The sequence below is a fragment of the Trichinella spiralis genome (assembly GCF_000181795.1).
Source record: "Trichinella spiralis strain ISS 195 chromosome Unknown Scfld2, whole genome shotgun sequence".
Lineage (NCBI taxonomy): Eukaryota > Metazoa > Nematoda > Enoplea > Trichinellida > Trichinellidae > Trichinella > Trichinella spiralis.
Genome location: NW_003526941.1, coordinates 1225525 through 1252609, shown reverse-complemented (window position 1 = coordinate 1252609; position 27085 = coordinate 1225525). Strand labels below are relative to the sequence as shown.

The following is a 27085-nucleotide window of genomic DNA, read 5'->3' as shown; positions in this document are numbered from 1 at the left end:
ATCAGATTAATTAATTATTCAGTAATAATTATCATCAATCGACGACGTACGCTGGGCAAGATCGCGTCAATTGCAGTCAAGTGTTCTCAGTCGACAAGCCGTGTGATGAATGCATACCTTTGCAATTGAATCAACACCGCCGCCCAGTCCAAATGTACATTGCTTCTTCACCAATTATAATAATAATAATAATAATAATAATTAGACAAAAGCGCAAACACTTGAAAAACATAAATCACTCTCTTGCAGTTGTTGTTATTCTAAATTCGAAATGATTGATATTGAAATTTTTAGTTTAAAATTTACAAATATACACAACATGAGAGAAAATTGAAATTTTGAAAATCACATACATCGTCGTTGGAAATTCGAAAATGAAATTCATTCCAACTCATTCAATAAACAATATCAGTAATTATTGTATTTTTTTTTGGAAATTAATTAACATTGCATAAACTGTTTCACAATTGCAATCGGTTATTTTACCAAACAAAACAAATCAAACAATATTAAATAATTATTGATTTTCCAATTTGTTTCTTTTTGTTTGCATTTCAGTGTTACAAAAAAAATTGTGATGATTCATTTTCAACAAATTTATAGTTAGTTGTTTGACAGGCATATTTGTTTTACTATTTTATCCAAACAAAAATGTTATAAATGACATGTGTCAAATTTGAACAAAATGTAGATAATTTTAGTTTTAATTAATTTTTCAACATAACCAAGCGAAAAAGAGGACAAATTGCGTGTTTACTTTGAAAATTTAGAAAATCAACTCACTGTTGTTTATTATAATTTTCTTGATCAACAAATGTGAACATTTATTTGATAAAGATCAAGTTGATTATTATTCAAATTTTTCAACAATTGGAATATGTGTTTTCGTAACGGTTTGTCCTCGTTTTCTGAGTTCTACATTCAAACAGGTTGTAATACAAATTTGAAATACCATTCATTATTTTGTCATTCAACGTGAACAATCAGTATTTCAACTTTCTCAACCGAAGCTCCAGATCAGAGAAAATGAAAATTTTTATTCTAAATTCTACAGTGGGAAAATGGGGAAAATTTTCTTTTTTTTCATAATCAATTATAATCGATAAGAACCTAGTCCAATTATATATTAAACGTTTAAGAAAAAACTGTCTATTCATATAAACGTTATCGACAATGATCAAGATGTATACTACAGTCATTGCGATTAATAAGCTGACAAATTGATGTTGTTGTGTATGCAAATAATGGAATTTTGAAATTAACAATTTCTGTTGTGCAAATTTTTGAACGAGTACTATTAAAAGAAAAGATGATCGATTTTTCGTCTGTGTTGTTTGTTCAAAGTAAATGGAATAATTAAAAGCGATTGTGATGCTTGTTTGTAAGCCTGGAAGTGAAAGAAGAAATGGAAGAAGATGGTGATGGAAATGGCCATTTGAAAAGCAAACATCCTGCCCGTGAAACGCCAGCAGAGAACAGAAATTGATAGTTAACCTGAAAATGAATTGTTTTATGATTGTTTTAATTATTTTGTTGTTGTTGTCGTCGTCGTTGAATTGCCAAAGTTGAATTGGCTTTTTATTATTATATTATACGATCTTTTGCGCAACAATTGGCAAAACTGGAAAATTGAACGATTTTTATTTCAACGTGAAAATATCAAAATTGCACTTCTATTCAGGACATGACGCACGGAAATTGTTGGTAAAATTATTTTTTGTTGAAAAATTAAATTTTCATCTGAAATACAAAATTAAAATGTTTCCAATTCATATTTTTGTTTCAAATATTCATTGAAAACTTTTTTTAAATTACTTTTCAAATTTGTTTATCAGTACAAAAAATACAGTTCCTGACAACCTGGCTACTGTAGTTTTCAAATTTTTTTCATTCATCAACAAAAAATTCCTCTTAGAACCGATCATCTTGGTATGAGTGGAGGAATTTTTAAACAAAATAAAATTTCGTCAAATCACTACTGACCGACTGACAGATTGGGATTGTGGAATTAATTTCTTTGTGAAAGTGATCACTTTTATTACTTTTTCCAATTTTTCAAATGCCAACTTCTAAATTTGACTTTCAAACGTGCCATAAATAAACCTTTTCAAGCTGCAACAACACTGAAACAGCTGAAAAAATGACTGACAACACAAGATCAATTCAATAATCTGATTAATTTATTATATTCATCAAACAAACAAACAAACAAAATGGTGGTAATAAATTTATTATATTAATGTTCGTTTTGATGAATAAACGAAAAATAGAAAAAAAGAAGTATCTTTTGCGGTTGGAAACTCTTGTTCAAAATATGTGTGCAGCATTTTGCTGAAAACAAATCAAATAAGCATCACTGTTGATAATTTTGAATACATGCTATGCTATTATAAACAACAAAACTATTAAAACTACTCTTTCAGTCTGGCCGTTATTTATTGAATTTCTCCCATTTTACCGTTCAACTTGTCCGCTTTCAATGACATTTCATCTACCAAATGTGAGTTGATCAAAAAAATTAAATAAACAACTACTACAATGCTCAGAAATGCAATATTCCCACCGAATAAAAAAAACATATTAAGAATACACCCAAGGGAATGCTTAAACAATTTTTAAAAAAATTAAAAGGTTATTTGTTGTTGTTGTGACAGTTGTTGGGGTTAGTACAGTCAGTTGAGAAGATTGAGAACCAACCACCGACAGAGCGGATCATGTGAAAATTGTGCTATCAAAAAGGCCGGAAAAGCGTTCCTTTCTATCGATCAATTAATTCAAAGTAAGAAACAGGCAAAATGTCAGCCAAAAAAAATTAAACCCGGCCGCTTGCAATCCATTTTGACAGTTGAAACGTTAGCAATTGGCCAAAATCTGACCTTCGAACAAAAATACAGCTTAGCTTGAATATAGTTGTAAGTTGAAAATCAAAATTAGAGCTATTCCACTATTCGGCCAAATCAACAAGTGGAAATAGATTCAATAGATCACAGTTTTGTGCATGTATATTTTTTTCAAAAGTTGCAATAAATAAATTGAAAAAAAGAACTGTTACATACAGTACTGAGCGGTAGAATGAGAAAAAGAATTACGGTATCAAAAATAAGTACATTAGGTACAGATTTAAGATTGAATTTAAGAAAGCCGAAAAAAAAGGTATTAAAATTTGTTACGCCTATAAATTAATAGGAAAAAAGAAATAAAATAATATAAATTATTTTCCTTGTTTCGTTGGGATTTATTTTATGCGTTCATAAAATTTCAGATGGGCATTTTGATCGCTGTCTGATTGAATTGTCGAAGAACACTGAAATCAAAGAGAATGTGTAATGTAATGTAATGTATAGGTATAATGTTGGCATGTTAGCAGGGCAAGGCAGGAAGAAAATGACCAACGCAAGCAGAAATGAAGCGGTTTTTCTCAAAGGAAAGCCGAGCCCAACCGATGATAAATCATATTTACTTGCCTATAAAATTAGGTCGGCTATAAGACGAATTCTTTTGAAGAAGTCTTTATTACTATTTTATTATCAAATTCTGTCATGTTGAAAATGCCAAGAGGAGAGTATTTTTACAAGTATGCCATTTTCAACTCTCTTCTCAGTTATCCAACAGCAATGTCAACCGACGACTGATGCATATTAAAAATTATGAAAAATTAAAAATTAATATTCCATTACAAAGATGTCATTTTTTTCTGGAACAAAAAAATTTGGATGAAACAACTCGGAAAAAACACTGGTTAAGCAATAATAAACCATTGCGTGTGCACTACTTTGAAATGCCATAATTCAAATCAATTTTCAACTAGATTTACACATTTTCAAATAATGTCAAATTTCAAATAATGTACAGATGAGTTAAGTGGAAGATTTTTTTTTCTGATTTTATCTTTTCAAATAAAACAAATAAATAATTTAAATAACTCTGCAAAAAATGAACAAATGAGAAAGAACAAGAAACGATCATTTTCACGGGCAATTTGTTTTATGACTTTTTGTTGTTGTTGTAAATTCCAACTTTATCATACGCGAGTTTTTTTTAATTTTAATGCAAATTCCTAACAATATATTGAAGATGTTTTCAAAAAATTAATCACATGATAATTTTGAAAAAGCTTGTTGAAAATTTCGGTAAATAAATTTTTCCCGATTAGTTTAATTTTGAAATATGTGAATCTCTTTTTCAACACCTTGATCAAGAGATAAAAAAGCTAATAAATAACAAAACAAAAAAACAACAACACACATCAACTTGTTTCATTTGTTATGAATAATTAATTTTATTGCACAACAATAAATAAATCTATATATATGTATATATACGTTGTTGACCGGATGTGCTCAGATGAATCATGTTGCAAGAGTGGGAAATAATAAGTGGTGCATTCTTGTTCAAGTGATGTTTGTGTTATAAAATGAATGAACAAAATCGACATCAATTTTCAAATTGATGCTAATAAAAATACTCACCGCTTGCTTGCATGTTTGGAGGCGGTTTTGATGTTGGTGCGCAAAAAATATGGACGCGAATGTTTCTTGTGACGCCGGTGCAGATTATTATTATTCTTATTATTATAGCCAAGTTTTCCATTTTCAAATTTTCATACGCTTTCAATGGTGTTGAATCAATTTTTAATAAATAATCCCGTGCGATGATTTGTGTTTCATGTAAATTTTTGTTCAACAATTTCAACGCAATCAATCTTTGTAACTTTTTTTTCCCACAATCACGAATCCATTCATAAAAAACAAACAAACAAACAATAGTATTCATAATTTGATGCGGAAAATTTATGTCAACGTGTGAAAATAAATTTGAAAAAAAAGAATTATCAGCCAAAATATTAATGGGCATCCGTCTCCGACTGACGTACAGTATCTTTTGATGAATTGAGCAGAGAAATTTGAAATTAAAATCTACCAGAAAAAATATTGAATGACTGTTACGGCAAAGTTGAAATAATTTTTTTTGAAGAAAAATATACATTCATTTCTTTCATTTGAAATAAGAAGCGTCAAAATTCTTTCACAAATAGCCTAGAAAATTTCCAATTGAACAATTCAATTCAACATTTCTTATGATAATTGAAACAGCAAGAAAAAAAAAGTTACACATCAAAATAGTGCTTGATTTTTTTTATTTGTTTGTTTGTTTTTTATGAATAAAAAGTGAAGGACAAATGAGTTGATGTTGAGATGAATATTTGTATTTGACTTTTGTATATAATGGAAAATAATTATATGACAATTTAATCGTTTGAATTGAACCGTTTGAATAATCAGAACGAAACAAACAATTTGTGCAATTTGGCTTTTTATTCGATCGCAAGTATCAGTGTAATAATAAAAACCGTCACTCTGTGTCCGAATAAAAAATATCGTTATCGTAATTGTGTAATGAGGTTTCAAAAAAAGAAAACAAGAAGAAACCACGAGTGAGTGAAGTTGAGAAATTTTTGTTTATTTTTCAAAAATTTATTAAAAATAGAAAACGAAACTCTCTCGCTGTTTGCGCACATGAAACAGTACCAGTGCAAACATTGGAACAGTTCAAAGATTATGCAAATATTTTTTACCAATCGTCAAGCAGTAAATTACGACCAAGCAGTGTGTTTTATGAACATTATCAATGTCACATAATAATTTTCTTTCAGATAAATCCTCTTGTCAATGATCTAAAGTTCAATGTTCAAATTCGATTTTGACAAATTGTCAATTTTGGCTTTTTCTACTTGTTGATTGTTGTTGATAAATAATTTCAAAAAGATTTTTCCCTTAAATTATTAATAATCAATCAATTAATTAATTAATTAATTAATCAGTTTATTTTTCCATGGCTAAATTGTTTTTTTCCCTCCGTTTCTATTTATTTTTTGTTTTTGTTTGATCCGCACGACCGCAACGCCTCACCGTGATCAACAACAGGGTGGCGCAACAACGGTTTCTATTCACGTTGACATGAATGATTGACACGCATCAGTGTCGGCATTCTTTTGATCTTCAAAGTTGACCAGTTGGAAATTGTTGTAAGTAGAAATGTCTTACTGAAAATAATTTGCTGCTGCTGCTGCTAGTAGTAGTGACGGTGCTATATAATTTTCAATTGATAAAAATTTTTGAATAAACAAATTTTCCTCTTTCCTAAAACAAAAATTTACATAAATGAAGAAAAAAAAATTATCATATTGAAAAAAACAAAACAGTATGTGCATGCAAATGGTGTAAGAGTGACGACCGGCTGGCGATTCCTGTTGGATTGCGGCGCTGATGATATTCGCGCCGACGACGTTTGTTCATCAATCGCCGGTGACGGGTCATAAATTTGATGATTGATTTCGGCTTTGCGGCGCGCTCGTAACGACAGCCAAAACGGCAGATAAATTATACTGTTGACATTGATTGCTATGACCGCCAGCGACAGCCAATCACACGTCGTTAGCGTCATTAATTTCACGAGCCGACTCGCCGCCAGGGGGCGACAATTTTTCCCTGATCATCTTTTTCTCTTCCACGTCTGTCTTGTTCTCTTATTCGTTCATTTCTCTGTGTATCTGTGTCGTGGTCTGTGTTTCTCTCTCTCTCTCTCTTTCTCTCATTCTCTCTCTCTCTCTCTCTCTCTCTCTCGTTCTCTTGTTCTCTGTTTTTCCCAACAACTATATATTATTTCTCTCTCTCTCTCTCTTCTTCAGAAAACATCATGGTATCTACACATCAGCAGTATCTGTGTCCAGATTTTCTGAGTCCACTGCCGGCTACAACAGCGGTCGGCAGTGCTGCTGATGACTCGCCCGGCGCTTCTTGCAACGCTTCTTCTTCTTCACCGTTGCTTGGTCAATCGCAGGACAGTGGAAAAAGTCCGCTCGCTTTGTTAGCCCAAACTTGCAACAGTATCGGCTTGCCTGATTTGCCGTCCACAACTAACAAATCCGACGGTGCTTCTCAATGTACCACCACCAGTGGTGAAGGTCGACCGTCGCCACCGTCGGCCGATCCCCATCATCATCATCATCATCATCAGCAGCAGCAGCATAATCACCACGGTCGGAAAGAAGTTCACAAAGTCCGCTCTTCCGAGAGTGTCGACGGCGCGTGTTCGTCTTCGCCAGCCAAATGCTGCAAATCTAGCACGTCCAAATCAACGACACCGGTGTTGTCTCGTTCTCCGGCGGCGGCGAAAAAAGAAAAGCACTCGACAACGCCCACCCAATCTCTGGCCTTGCCCACTTCGGCCATGTTCCAACACTTGTTGCCCCCGGCACCGTCGGCGGTCAGTCTGTCGTTGACCAACGGCGGCGGCGGCGGCGGTGGCAGTGGCGCTTTCGCCTTGCCACCCAACAGTATCGTGCAGTTTCCCTGCTTCGGCGGCGTGTCGTCGACGACGACCCTGGTACCGCCGCCCAGACCGTGCGCGGATCCGTTTTGCAAAACGTGCCCGGCGGCGGCCAGGGCGTGTCCGATCGGGTGCGCCCAGTGCGCCGGACACGCACCTCAAGATTTCGCCTCTTCCGTCTGGATGAATCCGTACTTGGCGTCGCCTTTTTTCAACGCCGGTCTGCATCCGTCTGTGGCGGCTGCGGCCGCCGCCGCCGCCGCTCAAGTCGGCATGTTCGCCAATTTGGCCAACGCGTTGGCCGGTTCCAATCATCATCCTACTGTAGCGCAATTTTTGACTCCCCCAACGAATACCACCGCTGGTCAACAATTATTACAATTCCACCAACAATATCACCAGTCGTCGTCGTCGTCGTCGTCGTATGTGTGCAATTGGATGACCGGCGATCAGTACTGTGGTAAACGATTCGCTTCCGGCGACGAACTGTTGCAACATTTGAGAAGTCACGCCACGCACGATGCACTCAAAACTGCGCCGTCGAACAGCCCGGCATCTGTTGCTGTCAGCAACGCAACCGCTGGCGCCGCCGCTTCTTCTTCTTCTTCTTCGGCTTCTGCGTTGCTTACACGCACTCTTTGTCAACAGCAAAATGCCGCAGCTTCTTCCTATTTGAGCTCGTTGCGTTTTCATCCATATACGAAAATTTTATCTTCAGCCGCCACCGCTTTGCCCGTTGCCTCGCCGTTGGCACCGTTCGCCTACGGCACGCCGCCGACCATGCCGTCAACCTTAGCCGGCCTGTGTCCCAGCCAAAGATTGCCCGGTACATTGCAACAGCCCTGACTTGTTGTGCTGAGTTGGTAATGAACAAAAAGCAAATTTTGTTGAATCTCTTCCTTTTAATTACAATTACATACATACATACTTATGTATGCTTCTCTTCTTTTTCACCATCGTATGTATAATTTTATACATAGTGTGCTTTGTGGTTTGCCCGTATTTTCTTCTTTTATCATTCATTTTTTGCCTTGCTTTAAAAAAAAACTTATTCATCTCTTCAATTGCGGGCAGTAAATATGCTTTTTTTTTAAAAAATTCTTCTGTTTTTTTTCTTTCCTTTTTTTTATTGTTGATGTTGTTGTTGGTATAAAAAGCACATAATTTCAGTTGGTTCTGATCCGTGTACAAGTTTCACAATTAGTGCACAAACGCAGACAACGATTCATCTATAAATCGAACAACGATTACCAGTTAGTTATAGTACATCGATATGTATTTTTATGTATGTATGCAGTTTGTGGAGTGGTGGTGATGTCTTGCTTGCTCGTTTAGATAAAGAGAGCATAGCAACAGCAGCACTACTACTACTACTACTACTACTAGTAGTACTTATAATAACTAGTAGCCGAGGAGGAGTATTAATGGCGGTAGTAGAAGTAGTAGCAGGACGTTTTTATCAAATGGACGTCCGCTGTCAGCTACGTTTGATTTATTACTTGCTTGGTTTTGTCCCTGTCGAGATGGCTGCTTTGTGCGTTTGCCGAGCAGCTGCTACTTTTGGCCCGACATCGGTGCTTTTTCTTTGTTCAAATTTATGCATGCTCTCACCATTTCCAATGACAAATGTGTACACAATTTCCAAACGAGAATTTGAAAACTTCGTTGCTTGCTTTTCAATTGAATTGTAAATTATTTTCAATTTAAACATCATTTTCATTACCACTGTATCCGGTTTTATTATTTTTTTTTAATGGAAAAGAAAGACATGCTGGCCGTTGGAGAGACATAAATGCCGGTGACGTGTTTTGTCGAAAATGTGTGTAAACACGTGGTGTTTCATGAAAGTACACGAAGTTTGACGACCTTCGAGCTTTAAACTGATAAAAACACAGTACAACGTGTTGATGGTAAATTGTGCAACGGAGAGAGAGAGTGAGTGAGAAAAAAATAATAATAATTTCACTTTCACACGGTATATTCTCTATTTTCATGGTTAGTTTTTTCAATCCTCCTCCTCCTCCTCCTCCTTTTATTTCTGCTGCTGCAGTTGGTCTAATCATTGATCTAATCGTTCGGCTTTTTATGCGCGCTAATTTTATACATGAGGAATGAATATATTGCCGACGACGAATTGATGATCTAATTGAACAGTGGCGGCGGCATCCTTTGAACGCGGGCAGATTTTACGACCAAACAAACGGCCCGCCGCCGACCGACCAACACCGGTTCCGAACTTTCCAAGCGATTCACACCGCAACTGACCGTCGGTCGTCACCTTTTACAACCACACCAACCGGTCACGACGGGGCCGTTCGTGTTTTGACGCTTGCGTCAAAAAAAAAACAAAAAGAAGATCAAAAGCAAAATGCCGACCGACTTGAAAGCACGTAAAACAACAACAACCGACAGACATTGTCGTGTTTGTTTGTTTGTTTGTTTGTTTATTTGCTTTGTACAATTGCGACAGCCTTTTGTCAACTTGTCAATTTCATCATTCAGGTTAATATAATTAACACCAAAAAAAATTTCATTCTTTTTTTTCAAATATTCTGATGATGAGTCATTACGGGTTTTTTTTTTCAAATTCAAAAATATTTCCACCAATAAAACGAGAGGAACAAAAATTTTGAATATGGTCGTTGTCGGGACAAAGAGAGAGACGGACGTGTCGGCGTGACGCAATTTTAACACAACGACGTGTCGCTTTGAGCGTTGCCATTTTCGGTTATCGACGACGGCCGGAAAGTTTTTTTTTTCCACAAACGTCAACCAACTCCACTGACACATGTCAAAATTGGACGTAAACAAATAAATATTGCTTTTTGTTTGGGTTCCAACAATCCAACTGTACAATTACAGTAATCCAATTGGATTTTGTGAAAACAAAGAATGCACGATCGAATTTTTTTTTGTTTCAATTAATTGTGTTTGGTTGCTTGTTGGTCAAATTGTAAAAATGGATTTCTATTTTTCTGGTGGGATGAAAAATTTTTCGAAATTGCATTTCTGGTTCGACAGTTGATCAAATAAAGAAATTGTCAACCGTGTGACAAAAATGACAAGCTGTCGTTTCAGCCATTTGCTTGTCGAACCAATTGGGTTGGAAAAGTGGGCAACAATAAGCGTTGGGTTGTGTTGCAAGCGGCGGCGGGCGTCGTCTCTGATCGCTCGGTCGATCCATTACCGGCTGTCAAAAACTTTTCATTTACAACTTAATATGTTACTTGCTATCAACTGTACCGCTGCTAATTGTGCGCAGTGAATAAAAGTAAATCAAAATCCCAATATATATACTGCATTTGCAGGCATATCTGGGTCCATTTGGTGCGTCGACTGAATTCTTTCCACCAAATTTTTGTAAAACCATCGTCTAATTGTTTCTTTTTTATTATATTCCCACGATTTACAAGTTGCTGTTGTTTTTATTATGTTTTCTTTATTTATTCATTCATATATATATGTGTGTGTTTTTTACTTTAATGTTCCAAAATTTCTGCAACATGGTTGTCAAAAGAGTTGAAATGTCACAAACAGCTGCTGCGTTTGGAGATGACAAATTGCTTATTTTTCTGTTCATCGGTATTCGATTGGAAAATTATTATTTTTCCCTTTTTGATCAAAATTACTTACTATTCAGCAATAACAAGTCCGGTCGGGAGGAACAAGGCAACAGGAAAAGCAGCTGCTTTTGTTTATTTGCCTGTTGTTGGTATTGCCACCCGAATGCGTTGTATTTGTTGTTGCTTGTCTTGTGTCCAATGTCCAGAGATTTATTTCTCTCGGTGACACTTGTCCAACTGTCCAACACAACCCGGCAATGCCACTGCCCTCAGAAGGGTGAACAATAATCGGTGTGGCTCCAGTTGGCGTGGCAAATTCGAATCTTGCCATTCATCATCCGGTCCCAAATGCCCAGGGCAGTCGTATTTCACGAATTCAGCCTTGTGCGATTAATGCTTTTTGCTGCTCTTTCGATATTCTTCTGAAACGCACATTTTCACGAGCGAAGAGCATTTTCATTTTTAAATTTAAAATTTCTTCCCCCAAAATATGCTTCTAATAGAGCTCGTTCACGTGGGGGGCAATGGGAAAAAGAGCATTCGCACGTCGGCGGCCATATGCACTTGCTAACATGCCAGATGCCATTAACTTTTCAAACGCAACTACAGGCTATTATCATTTACAAGAAATGCTTTTTCCTGCTTCTTCGTCAATGAAATTCTATTTTTCAAGCTCATCAATGATCAGTTTGTGTTCTTTTTTTGAAAAAAATATTTGGCCACCCTGATCTGAAACTTCCATAAACAAGGAAACTGTTTACAACTTCTTCACAGTGATACGTAACAATTGAAATATATAAATCAGCACAACAAATGACAATGCAGAGACTCTTTGCAATGCTTCAGATTTGCAAATTATTCAAAACTCTGCAATTAACAAAGGAATTTTTGCATTTTTGTACAACAACAACAAACAATTATGAATATGAAATTCAGCAAATTGACAAACAACAAAGTGAATGTGTTTCAAGTTGAAAAGCGAAATCATTATTTTGCCGGATAACACAGAGTGACATGAGCGATTTTGGCGTTGATTGAAAGCTCTCCGTCTTGTCATTGTTCAAAATAGTTCAGCATCCCATATGTTTAAATTTTCTGGCAATTAACTTTCAGACGGATGAAAAATGACCAACATTGAACAACAATTCCTGTAGATAATCTTTCGAAGGTTTCCTGGCTGCACCGTTGTCGTCGTTGTGTAATTTGAAAATACAAAAACTACAATGCACCCAATAAATAAATAATGGTGATTTATATGCACATATGACAGCATTTCTCGTTCTCTGACACACAATAACGTCTGTTCTACTGATCATCGGACATTGGCTTTTTCTTCTTTATTTTTTTTGTAAATTATTATTCGACAAAAACAACTTCTATATAAATTGACACCTGAAAAACTTTTTCTCAATTTTTACAAAAGTACAGTAATCAAACAAAAACAAAACATCAGACACGTGAAAAGATAAACAAAAGTTGTCATGATTGTGAAGAGTGTTAAAAAAATTTTCAAAATCCAACAGTAGCAGTAAGGTAAGCGATAGGATGAATATGTTTGTTTATCGATTGCTCTAGCTTTTCCACAAGACATTTTTCGTTACCAGTGGTGTGTAGTAGTCAAAATGCTGTTACTGCTGCTGCTGCTGCTGTTTGTTTGAGTGCTGCTACTCATGTTACTAGTCATAGTATGGTGTTAATGAAATTTTTTCAATTTATTCAATCAAAAGTGTCAAGTGGAAAGTTAATTGTTCTGAAGAGTGTTTTTCCAAAAGTGAAAATTATACGAATAACAACTCCTCGAATAGCAAAGGCAACAATTGTCCAACAGTTTTGTTTGGTCGATTTGTAATTTGAGCATAAATAAATTTTACAGTATTAGCAATAATTGAAACGTTTCGTGCAGATTTTGAACTTTCAAATTTTAAGCTCTGTTGTTGACCTGTGAATAGTTGTTTGTACATGCAAATGGAAATTCAAATAGGTCAACACAACTTGGCATCGTCGAAATAAGTGACATTGGTCAGCACAAGACATCATCAGTAAGTGCAATAATATTATATGTGCTTTGTCCAAGGTTGTCGGTTTTTTGCTTGATGGTAAAAAGCAGGATCCAACAAAAAAAATTTTGCTTCCCCCCCCCCCAAAAGAGCAATAGAAAACATTTACGTGTGAACATTGCAACTAATTCTGCACTAGATACTGTCATCGGGTTGGCAATAAATTTCGACCACGCACAATTCAAATATCCATAAAATGGAAATAATTCACGTAAGCAAAGTAGGAAGTTGTTTGTAATTTTCGTTTTGTCATGTCATTAATCCCGTCTGCAACGGGCAAAAAAGCAATAGGATGCTAGGATGACGAACAGAATACTGAGATGACCTGGAAAACATAAATTTAACATACAAATGTTGTACATTTTTGTAACTAGTTTATTTTCAAATTTCACGAAAGAAAAAAGTTATTTGATTTTATCAATTTAAATTTAAATGAAATACAAAGTTAAATTTGTTATTTTTGTTTTGTTGTTTATAAATAAAAGATGTTGCAAGTGAGGTGTAAAAATTTCCATATCAAATTTGTTCACGAAAAAGAAACTCCCAACAACAACAACGTATAAACAAACTCGACAGTTTGCTTACTGTAAACAGTGCAAAGTACCTGAGAGATGATTTACAGGCAAATGAATGAATTGCCATTTGAACAAGTTTTCAAACTATGCAAAGCATGTGAAATATTTTTCCACCATTAGCCAAATATTATTAATTGAAAAGTTTCAAGTAGTTTAATATTAATAAAAATTTTAATAATTTTTATCGATAAAAGTGAATATGTAGAGAATTCAATTATTGTGAATGGGACTTTCGTTTTCTGTGCTGTTTTTGGCTTTTTCATTATTGTTCAGCATCTTCTGGACGAATGTTGTTGTCGTTGCGCGATGGCGTCGGCGTTTCGGTTATATCTTCAGTTGAGATAAAAATCGCCCAGCCGAGAATGAAACATGACGACTTAATGCGAACTCATTTCACAGTCATTCATCAGTTTGATTTATAATTTAAATTTTATAACTGTCAAATGGAAAAGTCACCATTCAGTGCAGGGCAATTATCAATTTTGCTTCTTTTTGTTCTTGTTGTTCACAGGATGGATTGTATTATTTTTTATTTTAAATTTATTTTTTTGCCTTCCTTTCTTAACCTTCTTCTGCGTAATGCATTTCAACAGATCCGGGCGTGGTGACAAATGGCCCTCGTTTATTACGACGATCGTAAATTTGAAAAATGTCACTCGATCAATGCAAAGAAAACAATTTTTTCTCTCGCTCATTGCATCGGTCGAAAATTTTCAATTAAAATATATTTGCATATCCAAAAAAAAACTAACTTTATTTTCATTTTATCCAAAACAAGTATTCGTTCTCTTTTTACAGTATCTTTTGTTGATGTTTTTTCCAATTGCAATTGTTTTTCCGTTGTTGTTGAACCTTTATGAAAGAGGACAAAGTTTTATTTTTAGCAATTAATATTTAATTGTAAATCATTTTTCATTTATTTTTTGAAATTCAAAATGAATCACCTCTGTGTTTTATTCTTCACTCAGTTTTGCCAAAATAATGTCACAGTTGTCAGTCAAAGATGCTCTGATAGCGCGTGTCCATTATCATCGTCATGAGGGATTCTTTTTTGTTGCTTTCTCTTGTTTTTAATAATAAATTGCGCGTTCTAATTTTGAAAATTGAATTATTATACTTATTATTATTATTGCGTGCAGGATGTTTTGCAGAATTTGTAAATTCTGTATGAATAATGGAAAATTTATAAAAACCTTCAGTGACAACTGGCCGTTGTGCGATGATGGAGGAGGAGAACAAACGATCGGCACCAGCGGTTCCGTCATCCAAGCTGGAGCATGTCAAATTGTTGGAAGATGAATGTGCGCGTTGTTTCGGCCTGGATTGATTGCACCCTGGCCGATGAAAATGACCACAAATGATACGCTATGGTCGAGGAGAGTTTGCCTGACAGATTAACAAGCATTCGATGAATGTCAGCGCGGCTGGTTGTGTCGTACGACAGCGGATCACAGGCGATATGCTAATGCAGAATTGATCGTCGACGCTTGAAAGATTCCGAAAAGATTAGCCGTCAAACACAACAGCCACGTCAAAGTGGGCTCTTTTCCCCCGTTGAGCTTGTGTTCTTGTGGATGCTGACCCCGAAAATGCTCAAAAATGCGTGAACACTGACCACTGAAAGACTAATCGACCGTCTACAACACAAAATTATCATTTTTAAATTTCATGATAATAATAATAATAATTATTATTATTATTACTGTTGCTTTTCTTCTACTTTTGTAAATTTTTTTCTTGTGAATCATATTAACATTTTCGTACTGTATTGTAGAAAATTAATCTTCGAGGTGTGTGGTGTGTCTAGAAGTGGCGATGACGATAAACATAAAGCAGAAATTGTGTAACTAATGAAACTGACTAATGTCAAATGCAAATTCCACTCGGGTGTCATTACTCAAATATCCAACACTCGTGACAGTTGCTAAATTTAGTCTACAATAGTAAACCCCTCACTGGTCTTATTATTGTTTTTTCCACTATTTTTATAAGGTAAAATTAGCTGCTTTGAAAAAAAGATGATTCAAAACTTGCATATTGCAAGTGTGCCATCAATTTTTTACGTTGAACAGTTTCTTTCTGCTTAAACAAAGCCTGCAGCGTGTAAAAGTCAATAAGCACACGGCTAATTTTATAACAAATGGATTACTTTTCATTTTGGGCACGTAAAATGCAGTGCGTTCACAGTTATAATTAAAAGGTAAATTTTTATGAAAAATTTTCATCATCGTCTTCTTTCATATAATTGTTATTATAATGGAACAAAAATTATTATTATTATTGAAAGTGATGATTCCCTGTTTGGCAATTGAATAATAAATTATACATCTGCCTCGGAGATATAATTAGCCATTTTATTGAAGCAGGTTGTTAAATTTAGCGCAAACTGAAGAAATAATAAATTTACATTTTTCGCTTTTCAATTTTGCATCTTCCGACGCGTACAGGTTGAACCATCTGCTCAAATTTATTATGTTTTTGCTTGTTTTAATGTGCATTTTTCAAATTTGTTCTTTCCACTATTGAAAGACCGGACCGGATGGCCGTGTCACTTTCATGACAAAACATCCATCAGTGAGCGAAAAAAGATAAAGCTGAAAATGACAAACGCACGTCCGTCGCTTGTGCATCAGGCACTTGTGTGCGGGCACAAATTTTGCCTTCCAAACTCACCGGACGCCAGTTGATACATAAATTTTCTTCCCCAACCAACCAATCTATATCTCCAACGGTATCAATCAATTTGAATCATCCGTATGCTGGTGAATGCTGACATTCTCAACCTCATCATCATCATCATCATCGTCGTCGTCGTAGTTGTCATCTTTATTTTTTCAACTTGAAAGCATTCTTCTTCCAATTTTTCACTTTTCCTCTTCCCTTTGCTTTTTTGAAACAAATCAACTGAACGATCGCACTTTCTTGCATGATTATTTTTTATCTACAGTATTTTTTCAACGTGAATTTATCAAATTTCAAACTTTTGTTTTTTTGTTCCAAATTTTAACTTTTGAAAAGCAATATTTTACAACAATATGAGCAATTTCTTGCAAACATCTGTTGAATTGACAACTGCAAGGTCAGCAGCAGTCAGGATTAACTGCTTCTGATAGCGTTTAACGTTAATAAATAACTACAAGAAGAAAAAAATGGCAAAATATTTTTATCCTTTATAACGACATTGATATTCAAATACATGAAATTGTGCATAGTTTTTATTTTAATTTAAAATTCTATTCAAAATTCACGTTTTATCATTTTGTTAAATATTTTCTGTTTCATCATTTGTACATTACTGTGATGAATGAGTCATGTTTGAAAAATGGTACATCGCCTACTGTACGCACTGTAACCTCGACCGTGCGTCCAACATCCCACAGTGCAGCCGTCTTTTGAAACAGGTACATTAATTATCATCGCTATTAGTTTTTTGTTTAATTTTAAAAATATTGTTTAAATTAAAATGAAAAAAATCGTCGTTCGAATTTGATGGCAAGCTTGAAAACACACTGCCAACTCACTTCATTTGAATAAACGGCTGCAATACAGATTGATGGCAACGTTCAATTTTTGACATCGAACATTTCAGCACGTAAAATTATGTGCACGTTCATGTCATAAACAACATTCAAAAGTCATTGATCAGTTTTTTTAAAGAAGCTGTTATTTAAAGTTATATTTGAAAAAATGTTATCCATTTTGAATGGGCAAAAGAAATTCACATTTGAAAATTTTAAATGAACATTAAAATGAGAATAATGATAATATTGAATATTAAATTGTTAGCTGTTTTGTTTGTTTGTTCTCTACTGCTGCTGTAAATGAGCTTCACAATTACTATGTTGTGTTGGTGATGATGGGAGGCGGTGAATAATTAAAATAGCCTGATGGACACGATGGCAACAAATTTTTGTCAGCAACTGCTCGTCAATCTGGGGCTGAAACAAAAATAAATGAAACCGTCCACTGACAGTGCTGTCCAATTATGAAGCTGATTAAGAGAATCATTTTGAATTAACAATTCGCAAAACTAAATCTACAGTATACATATACATCATTTCTATCATTATTACTGTGAATAAAAATTTGCAAATTAGCATAAATTAAACGAACAAAAAATTCAAAAAGCCGTCGGATGGCAACAAAGCTTGCCAAGGCGAGAGAGGTACAGGCCAATCTATCAAAATTAGCTGTTGAAGCTGCCAGTCAGCATCTGACAAATGATTAAACGCCGAGGATTGTTTTTGACAGCTGATCGATGTTCACGTCACGGTCGACGCGTTCAAATCCACGCCGTTGCCATTGCCAAATACGCATCCAACATCTCCTCCTGTTTCAACTTTGAACAACTGAACCTCAACTCAACTGAACACTGTCGACCATCATCCGATTTATTGCAACAATTAATAATCATTTTGTGAAAAATATACAAAAACAGTTACACAAAATTTTGTTTCTTTTACAAATTTTACAACTTGTTTAATTCTCATATTATTATTATTATTATTATTACTGTTGTTGTTGTTATTGTTAAGTTCTGTTATTTTAATAAAATAAGTAAAGTTATTTATTGTAAATAAGAAAACTGGAGTATAATTTGTATTATTAGATGAAATATTGACCGATTGAGATACATTTTCTGCTCGCGTAACATCAGTTTCAGTTGACGAGTCAAATCAATCAAAATTTGCAAATAATTTTGTAAATCAAGCACAAATGTCTTCTGAAAAATATTTGCTCAGATAAATTATGCATGTGACAACACGAGGTAAGAAAATTAAATCAATTCAAATCATCCATACTATCTATCTGTCTGTCTGTCTGTCTATCTGTCCATCTATCAATCTATCATTAGTTGTTATTGCACACTGTTTTCACCAAAAAACTTTGCTTTTAATGATTAAAATTTATTTAAAGTTACTATTTCTTTAATGGACATTTTGACATTCAATCATATTGTAGCATGCTGACCTGATGAAATTTGGGTTCTGTGCAATGTTTCAACAAAATGAGAACTTTACACTACTGGGACACCAATCATATATCATTGTTAGTCATGTCAAAACATCTTAAGAAAACTTCATAACCTACGATATGATATGATATGATATTTGGCAATTGAACAATTCAAAATTCACTGAAAGTCACATCATGCTTTGTAACTTATCTTTTGAAACATTCACTTCATGACTTTGATATAATAAATAATTCTTGTCATGTTTGATCATGTGAAAAGTTGAGATAATTTCCAACATTGAACTACTACATTCAGTAGAACGTTGTTCAAATGCAAATTTTCAAAAATGTTGTGTTCATTTCGTAGATTTTGTCATACTTTTTAACAAATCAATTAATGAAACATTAATTACTTTGAAAATCGAAAGCTCGTTTTCAAATTTATACAGAAAATTTTATTTCAATAATTTCCTTTCATATTAAAAGATAAGCTTGTACGTAAATATACTTTTATCATTTATCCCATTTTGTTAATTATCTAAGCAAACAAAACGAAACGAGTTAATTTTGAGCAATTTTTCCACAGTTTCGACGATTAATCCCTGAAAATCGTAAAATACAGAAAAACTCAACGTCTTACTTTTACTGCTTGAACGAAGTTATTGTGAAGCAAGCCTTTCTCTTAAAAATTATGGCAAATGAATTAAAATCAATTCTCGTTATTTTATTCATGTTTTTATTAAAGGCCACGGAAGCAGATGAACACAGCCATACGGTAAGTCCATTTTGACACTTTTATGTGAATTTTTCAGCTGGCCCTATTGTACATCTGCTTGGTGTTGGTCACGGTTTTCACTTTCCTATCTTTTTTTTCTCAAAATATGCTTTCTTTGACAATACTTGTGATTTATTTGAAACACATTTAATTTAAATTGAAGCAATGCAGGTTTTTGCATTTTCATATTGAAGGCTTACTTATTTTCATTCAGTAAAGGCATTGTACCGAATTATAATAATACATAGTATAAATAAGTACGGTCAAACAAATGTATATGCATGAATTTGTAAGTTTAATTTTTAAAATCATTAAATATTGAATTTTGAAAAAATAAATGCATATATTGATAAGTAAAATCTTGTTCTGTTTAATTATTTTGTTGAATTTGCATATGAAGCTGTGAATGTACTAAAAATTTCATTACACACGAACACGTATATGTTGCAGAAATATTTTTATTTTTTTGCATTACTATTCATACTTTGTTGTACATGATGCAATTTCAACTGTCAGCATGTAACCTTGGCTCTTAATTTTATAAGTTTATCTGTTTATTAAATTTTAAACATTGTTACAGTATTTTATTCTCAGGTACATTGAGGGAAAATAATGATGATATTTGTATCCTTTAGTTTGTTAATGCCTCTAAAGTTGAAGTAAGCATTATATTTAGTATGCTTATGCAAATTAAAGTGATACATGTTGTTTATATATGTATATATTAATGTGTTCAGATATTGACCAGATTATTTATAGTACAAAGATGGTGAAGAAGTTGTGCTGTGGATGAATACCGTTGGGCCGTATCATAATTTACAAGAAACCTATCCATACTTTTCATTGCCATTTTGCCGGGGAAGCAAGCTTGCAATTGCTCATTATCACGAAACAATTAGTGATAATTTACTCGGTGTCGACTTGGAGTTTTCTGGTTTGGATATAAAATTCAAAGGTACGTTAATTTTAATACATAAATGTTGTTCTTTTTTAAGTTACGCTTGTTTGTTTAGTTAATGTAGCTAAAACAGCATATTGTACTTTAACACTTTTAAACGAAGAAGTGGACGCTTTTCATCATGCTATTCGAAATCATTATTGGTTTCAAATGTACATTGATGATCTACCTTTATGGGGTTTGGTGAAGTGAATTGTTCATCATTGGTTTTCAGTAAGAGTTTATAAGTGTTTTAGGAATTGTTGGAGAATATAGAAATGATGAAAATTCGGGAGAATCTATGAAATTATTTACCCATCGACTGTTTGAAATTGGATACAACGGTAACACTATTGTCGAAGTAAATCTGACTTCCAATAATCGGATAGATTTGAAGCCTGACGTTGCATTTGATCTAACCTACGAGGTGCGAAGTTTTGGTTAATTTGTTGAAGAGCATGAAATTTTTAAGAATACTGAAAATCACATGAAACGAATTCTTTGAAATCCCTTTTTTATAGGTAATGTGGAAACCTTCTACTGTTCGATTTCACGACAGATTCGACAAGTATTTAGATGCGAATTTTTTCAAACATCGAGTTTGTTTTTCAGAAAACTTTTTTCAAAAAGAGTTGTGATTTAAATATTTTTTTAGATTCATTGGTTTTCTTTGTTCAATTCATTTATGATGGTTATATTTTTGGTCACAGTCGTTGCGTTTATTCTCATGCGAACTCTGCGTAAAGATTATGCGCGTTATGAGAAAGATTTGAAAATGGACGATTTTGTAAATAAGCATCACTGACGTTTTCATTAAATTCGGGAATTGTTAGCTTTCCTTTTCGTGTAATTACAGGATCGTGACTTTGGTGATGAATATGGCTGGAAACAGATTCACGGGGATGTTTTCCGGTCTCCCAGTTTTCCGATGCTTTTCTCATGTCTCATCGGATCTGGAATCCATGTATTTGTCTTAGTTATTGTCGTTATTCTCATCACTTTTTGGGGAGAACTTTATTTGGAGTAAGTTCAATACAGTATGCACGTGATAATCCATTTGTGTGAAATGTATTCTGTAACAAGAATTTAAAAGTATAACTTTACTTTCAATGCAATTTGATGTACAGTTGTTGAAGAATAATTTTTTTTAAGCATGCTTTGAATGCTTTCTAATTTTAGACGAGGTTCAATATTGACTGCGACGATATTTTGTTACGCTTTATTTTCTCCAGTCAGCGGATATGTTGGCGGCTGCATATATACTCATTTTGGAGGTAATTTAATGAACATATTTTTTGACAATTTTATTTTTTATTATCATGTATGATAGTTTTCTTTTTTGCAGGCAAAAGGTGGATCAAACAAGCATTATGTTGTGGTAGTTTTCTGCCATTGTTGGTGGCCACCGCTGCTAGTATTGGCAATATTTCAGCTTTGTACCAAAGTTCTACTCGATCTATACCATTTGGAACGATGGTATAATTTTTTTTGTTTTTATTTTTACTTTTATTTATTATTTTAGGCGTCTATTGTTGCGATTTATGCTTTGGTCGTTTTGCCTTTGACGTTGATTGGATCAGTTGTTGGTCGAAATATGAGCGGCCGACCGAATAATCCTTGTCGTGTGAATGCAGTGCCACGCCCTATACCTGAGAAGAAAATTTACCTACAACCCTGGTTGATCATAATCGGAGGTGGTTTGCTTCCTTTTGGTTCTATATTTATAGAAGTGTAAGTGTTCAGGAATGAAATAATAAGAAATTGATTTCTTCCTTACTTATTCGACTTTTTGTTACTTGTTGTTGTAGGTATTTTATTTTTACATCATTCTGGGCATATAAAGTTTACTATGTTTACGGGTTCATGTTTTTGGTTACCATCTTGCTTGCGGCTGTTACCATGTGTATGACCATTGTCTGCACTTATGTGCTGTTGAATTCAGAAGACTATCGCTGGTATGTAAGCGTGATAATTTTCTATAAAATCTTTTCATTGTGTGTTTTTATGCTACATTTCAGGCGCTGGACGAGTTTTCTTTCTGGAGCATCCATATCCTTGTACTTGTACTTGTATTCTATTTATTATTTCATTTATAAAACTCGGTGCGTATGATTTTTCATTTTATCTATTGTTTCAGTTGTTGTTGTTCATTTTGCTTTTGTTCTAGGATGTATGGGTTTTTTCAGACGACATTTTACTTTGTCTATTCTGGCTTGTTTTGTATATTTGTTGGTTTGATGTGCGGTAAATATTAATTTATTATTTTTTATGACTTCATTATTGCAATCTCTTTTCTTCAGGTGCCATAGGTTATATGGCAACGGCGAAGTTTGTGCGTCGAATATATGCATCTGTGAAAATTGACTAGATTTCAAATTATTGCAAGTTCCATTGCATTCATCTACCTAATTTGACGGTGAAACACACTTGGGTTGCTTGTTACAAAAAAATTTTTGTTTATTCAATAAACGTTATTCATTATCAAATCTTTGGAGCATATTAAATTTGAACATCATTATTGTTTCAATACTTTTGATCGAGTGTATATTTTTCAAATTGTGTAATATTACTTTTTTTAAAATCCGTATTTCACTTTCAGCGTTCAGCTTTTACGCGAGCTGATCCATGCTAGCTATAGCTTTTTTTTCCCCAATTTTCTGCTTCATCTTTTAATCGGCATCTTTTGTGAAGCAGTAATATTTTAATACTTTGTTTTCAGTGTAAAATTTTACTCGGTTCTTCTGAATGAAATCAAGCGAGTGGAAATTTTTCAAAGCAGAACATCGCTTTTCCCACCGAGTTGAATTTCATTGCATAATATACTGAAATGGATTTTCAAGCTCAATTGAAATCCATGGTTGTCACAGTTTTTGCAGTGTTTTCTCTTTTTCACTCCACCCCTTCTTGTTGGTGATGTAGTTAAAAAAAATTTTTTTTTGAAAAATTTTTATTCAAAATTTGTCTATATTTTAAGAATTATTTTATTCATTGTTTCACAAACACATTTTTTGCGTTGCACATAATTATAATATTATCGATAAAACGGTAGAAAGAAATACGGTTAAAACATTTTTTATTTTTATAGTTTTTATTATTTAAAAAATATAAATTAAATGTAAATTCTGATTTGAGATCTTTTTGGCATTTTCCTGCTAAATGAATGGTAACATTAAATACACATTGGTTTGTTTTTAACTTCATCATCAATTAGTGTGCTTGTTAGATGGTTGGTTAATTCGAGTGGGTGAACTCGCTCATTATCTCTTTATTATTTGTATATCTTCTTCATTCACGTTGCCTTGCAGCTTATGAGAGAAGTTTACTAACAATATCGTCAATAGACGACAACGGCGCATGATCAGGATTTCGTGATAGCATACTTGAGCGCCACTTTCACGTATACTACTACTGCTGATCGCACTGGGCTGCTGCTTTAAACTAGAAAAGCACTTTAAAGCAAAGCTGTTACTGTAAACAAGCGACCCGCCAAGCGACCTTGACCCGCGCAAACTGTAATATGCCATTTGCTTTAAACTGAGCATTTCTCCACACTGATTGTATAAAAGCGCGTTTGTTTCAGCGCGATCGTCGTCACGCTTTTTCCTTTTCCTTCTTCTGAAACATCTTCGATTTTTCGCCTGCAACAGCAAGCAAGCAATTCGCATAAAGGTTAGCGCAGCATTTCAGCGTCAGGCGGTGATTATTATTGTTTGCACAGTATAATAGAAGACTGACTATTTTACGTTGTATTTATATGTATGTTGTGGTGTAGTTGTTGTTGCTGTTGTTGTTGGATTATTGGAAATGCAAACTCCGTTTTAGAACACTGACAACTCTTCTGACGTTGGTTGGAAAAAGTTGAAAGCTTTCCAAAAAGCAAGCTGTGTGGATGCTTTGAAATTGCAGCTTCATGGAGATCGTTCGAAAGCCCACGCTCGACTATTACACGTTGATCGTCTTGACTAATCAAAGCATCGTCGCCTATTGCAAACGATTCGTTGCCAATTTTTCTTCCGATTATACAATTCCGTTCAGCTTTTTCAAAGATCTTCAACAAACTTGCTCCTTGCAACCGCAAAACGTTTGGAATGTGCTCTTTCTTGCGGTCGTGCTCACCGGACTCAGGTTCATGTTTGTCAGATTTATTTGCAGAGTGAGTTTTTTCTTTTTTTTTCAAAAAAATACATCTATTAAAGTATTTTCAAATTTCATTGTTTGTTGTTTAATCTCTCTCTCTCTCTATCTCTCTCTTTTTTGATCTTTTCTTTTGAATTGATTTTGAATCTTTATTTCAATTAGCCTCTGGCTAAATATTGGAGACTCACTGCCGAAATTAGCGGAAAACTTCCAGAATCACTGTGGAATCTGACGATGTATTTGTTCCTTTGGTTGAACACTTGTTGGACACTGGTGCGCACGGATCGTTGGAAATATTTCACTGATCCGTTGTCCATTTGGAGTGGTAAATATTTTCATTTTTAATAACGAAATATTGTATTTTTTTTTAATTTATCCTTATTTTTGACGATTTTATACTCAAACCTGTTTCATTAGGACGGTAAATTTATCATCAATATTATTCAATACGAAAAAATTTTAATACTACAGTAAATGATAAGCAAGTGATTAGCTTACAGTAATATGAATGTTTAACGTAAACAATTTGTAACTTGTATGAATGCAACTGATGGAATTTGATTTAAAATTAAATTATATAATATGATATCATAAATTGGATAATATTTATTTATTTATTTATTTATTTTTTAAAAAGAATTTTCAGTGTGCTGATCAGTGAGCGTGCTGGTTAGTGATTTAAGAAATTTATCTTGTGCCTTTTGAGCAAGATCTTTTACTGAAAAAGAAATATTAAAAAAAAGCATAAATTGTAAAATTTAACAACTGTAGCTTATGTTATAGTTGAAAAAACTTTAATATATTCATCTTATTTATCTTAACATTGATCATGCAGCTTAACAAGTGAATTACATCGACAATTTTTTAATTGTAATGAAAATAATGCTTGATTTGCAATTTGAAGAGAAAAGGTTAATTTGCTGTGCACTGTTGATTATGGGACATGTGAAATAAACATTGAAATCTGACGTTTAATAATTGGCATTTTCATATTACATTTCACATTTTCAGTTTTTAATTATTTCTTTCTAAACCAAGTAATTTCTTTATAAAAATTCCAATTTTGAGAAATGAGTTTGATAATTACTGATTATTATTCTTATTTTTTTATTAACTGTTCATAAAATTTATGTTACCTGTAACGTAGTGTTGTTGTTTTAAGATTTTTCACGCGACCGATTGATTCCGTACGAAGTTGACATTGTATATCTCACACAGACTGCTTTTTACGTGCATGCAACGTATGGAACAATTTTTATGGAACAATGGAGAAAAGATTCCAAAGTTATGGTATTTCACCATTTGTTGGCAATCACCTTGCTTTCTTTTTCTTGGGCAGCTAGGTAATTTGTAGGATTTTATGTTGCTGCTGTTGGATTTCGTTTAAACTTTTGAGAAGTTTGATGAAGAAAACCATTTTGTAGGTATGACCAAGTTGGAATTTTAGTACTCTTCCTCCACGATGTTAGCGACGTTTTCCTTGAATGTGCGAAAATATTCAAGTATTTAAAGTTTCGAGATAATACACACTACTCGTTTTGTGAATTTTTGTCCAACGCATCGTTTGTTATATTTACTGCCAGCTGGTTAGTTTTATTGCAAAAATAGCTTTTCACGTTTAATTTTTGCGTTTCAGTCTATAATTTTTTGTATGTTTCAATTTTTGTGCCAAATTTGATTATCTGTTAATACGGAAAGCTTGATATTGATAATTTGGTAGCTAATTTTGCAGGTTTATTTTTCGATTGTACTGGTTTCCTCTGAAGGTGCTTTATACGTCATTTTATGGAAGCGTATTTCTCGGACCTGACGATTTGCCGTTCATTCCTGTGTTCAACTTCATGTTATGGCTGCTTTTCTTTATCAACATATATTGGTTTCACGTATGTTTTGTGCACTTTCTAAAACTTGAAAATTAATATACCACTTTCAATTAAAAAATATTTATTTGCAGTTCATTCTTATGCTGATTTATAACTTAGCAACGGGAAAGTTTAAAGAACTTGAAGACAGCCGTGAACTGGAGGTAAATGATCAATTAACTGTATTATTATTATTCATTTTTTGAACTTTATTTTTTTTATTTTTTACAGAACTGTAATTCGGAGAAACACGACTAATCCATTGTTGTCGATGTTGGCAAATTTATTTTGCATTGTTATTCAAGAAAGCATTGCTTTATTAAATATTTATCGTTGATGATTTTCCTATACATTCTCAGCACATCTTCTGAGCTTCTTCTATAAAAAGACTGAAATCTCTCTGTCACAAAAGTCTGTTGTGCCTGGAAAAAGTAATTTCAATCATACATTACAACGGTCTGTCACAGTGGAGTGGAGAATTAATTGGTTGACTGTGCTGTACGTTTGTTTTGCTAAAGCATCCCGTCGTGGTGAACAATCAGTTAATACTGAAATGATCTCTGATCGATGCGCACGGCAGGAGTTGTTGTATTTTTGGCTGTTGATTTTTTTGGTTTTTTATATTGGCTAAATACTTTTCACATCATAAAGTTGCGTTCTAAGATATATTTTATTTGCGCATCACGTTAGCAGGATGTCATGCTTGAAGTGAAAAATTTCAGTTGGATATATTTATTTCGATCAAATAAAAGATTTGTTTTCTTCGTTCAGAACCAATCAGCAACCATCATCAGTTAGGAACATGTTCGCTAATTACGTTTATTCATTTATATGAAGCACGTGCTAATTAAAAAAACCAATTTCATTGAAAAAAGTTCTATTTTAGATTTTACT

The 27085-nt window shown here is 33.8% G+C and overlaps 6 protein-coding genes across 6 annotated transcripts; 3 read left to right on the top strand and 3 right to left on the bottom strand.

Moving 5' to 3' along the window:
• Positions 1 to 6916: 6916 nt before the first annotated feature.
• On the bottom strand, positions 6917 to 7827 carry Tsp_02760 (LigA protein). The gene is given in 3 exon segments (XM_003379041.1): positions 6917 to 7112; positions 7145 to 7690; positions 7709 to 7827. 3 exon segments carry the CDS (start codon positions 7825 to 7827, stop codon positions 6917 to 6919), a joined length of 861 nt encoding a protein of 286 aa, XP_003379089.1.
• Positions 7828 to 8259: 432 nt separating this feature from the next.
• On the top strand, positions 8260 to 9020 carry Tsp_02759 (hypothetical protein). The gene is made up of 3 exons (XM_003379040.1): positions 8260 to 8328; positions 8500 to 8582; positions 8627 to 9020. The coding sequence occupies exons 1-3, from the start codon at positions 8260 to 8262 to the stop codon at positions 9018 to 9020; spliced, it is 546 nt and encodes a 181-aa protein (XP_003379088.1).
• A 1334-nt stretch (positions 9021 to 10354) lies between these two features.
• On the bottom strand, positions 10355 to 11223 carry Tsp_02758 (hypothetical protein). Its single transcript, XM_003379039.1, has 3 exons — positions 11052 to 11223; positions 10627 to 10766; positions 10355 to 10519 (listed from the first exon to the last, which is right to left on the bottom strand). The coding sequence occupies exons 1-3, from the start codon at positions 11221 to 11223 to the stop codon at positions 10355 to 10357; spliced, it is 477 nt and encodes a 158-aa protein (XP_003379087.1).
• A 2588-nt stretch (positions 11224 to 13811) lies between these two features.
• Tsp_02757 (conserved hypothetical protein) lies at positions 13812 to 14823 on the top strand. Its single transcript, XM_003379038.1, has 2 exons — positions 13812 to 13933; positions 14664 to 14823. The coding sequence occupies exons 1-2, from the start codon at positions 13812 to 13814 to the stop codon at positions 14821 to 14823; spliced, it is 282 nt and encodes a 93-aa protein (XP_003379086.1).
• Positions 14824 to 16258: 1435 nt separating this feature from the next.
• On the bottom strand, positions 16259 to 16931 carry Tsp_02756 (hypothetical protein). Its single transcript, XM_003379037.1, has 3 exons — positions 16821 to 16931; positions 16580 to 16657; positions 16259 to 16465 (listed from the first exon to the last, which is right to left on the bottom strand). The coding sequence occupies exons 1-3, from the start codon at positions 16929 to 16931 to the stop codon at positions 16259 to 16261; spliced, it is 396 nt and encodes a 131-aa protein (XP_003379085.1).
• A 2240-nt stretch (positions 16932 to 19171) lies between these two features.
• Positions 19172 to 26562, top strand: Tsp_02755 (transmembrane 9 superfamily member 3). Its single transcript, XM_003379036.1, has 18 exons — positions 19172 to 19255; positions 20015 to 20210; positions 20450 to 20619; positions 20714 to 20791; positions 20848 to 20979; positions 21049 to 21215; positions 21372 to 21466; positions 21538 to 21668; positions 21715 to 21923; positions 22001 to 22147; positions 22211 to 22294; positions 24099 to 24345; positions 24492 to 24651; positions 25492 to 25672; positions 25754 to 25915; positions 26062 to 26212; positions 26284 to 26355; positions 26551 to 26562. Exons 1-18 carry the CDS (start codon positions 19172 to 19174, stop codon positions 26560 to 26562), a joined length of 2478 nt encoding a protein of 825 aa, XP_003379084.1.
• The last annotated feature ends 523 nt before the right edge of the window (positions 26563 to 27085 follow it).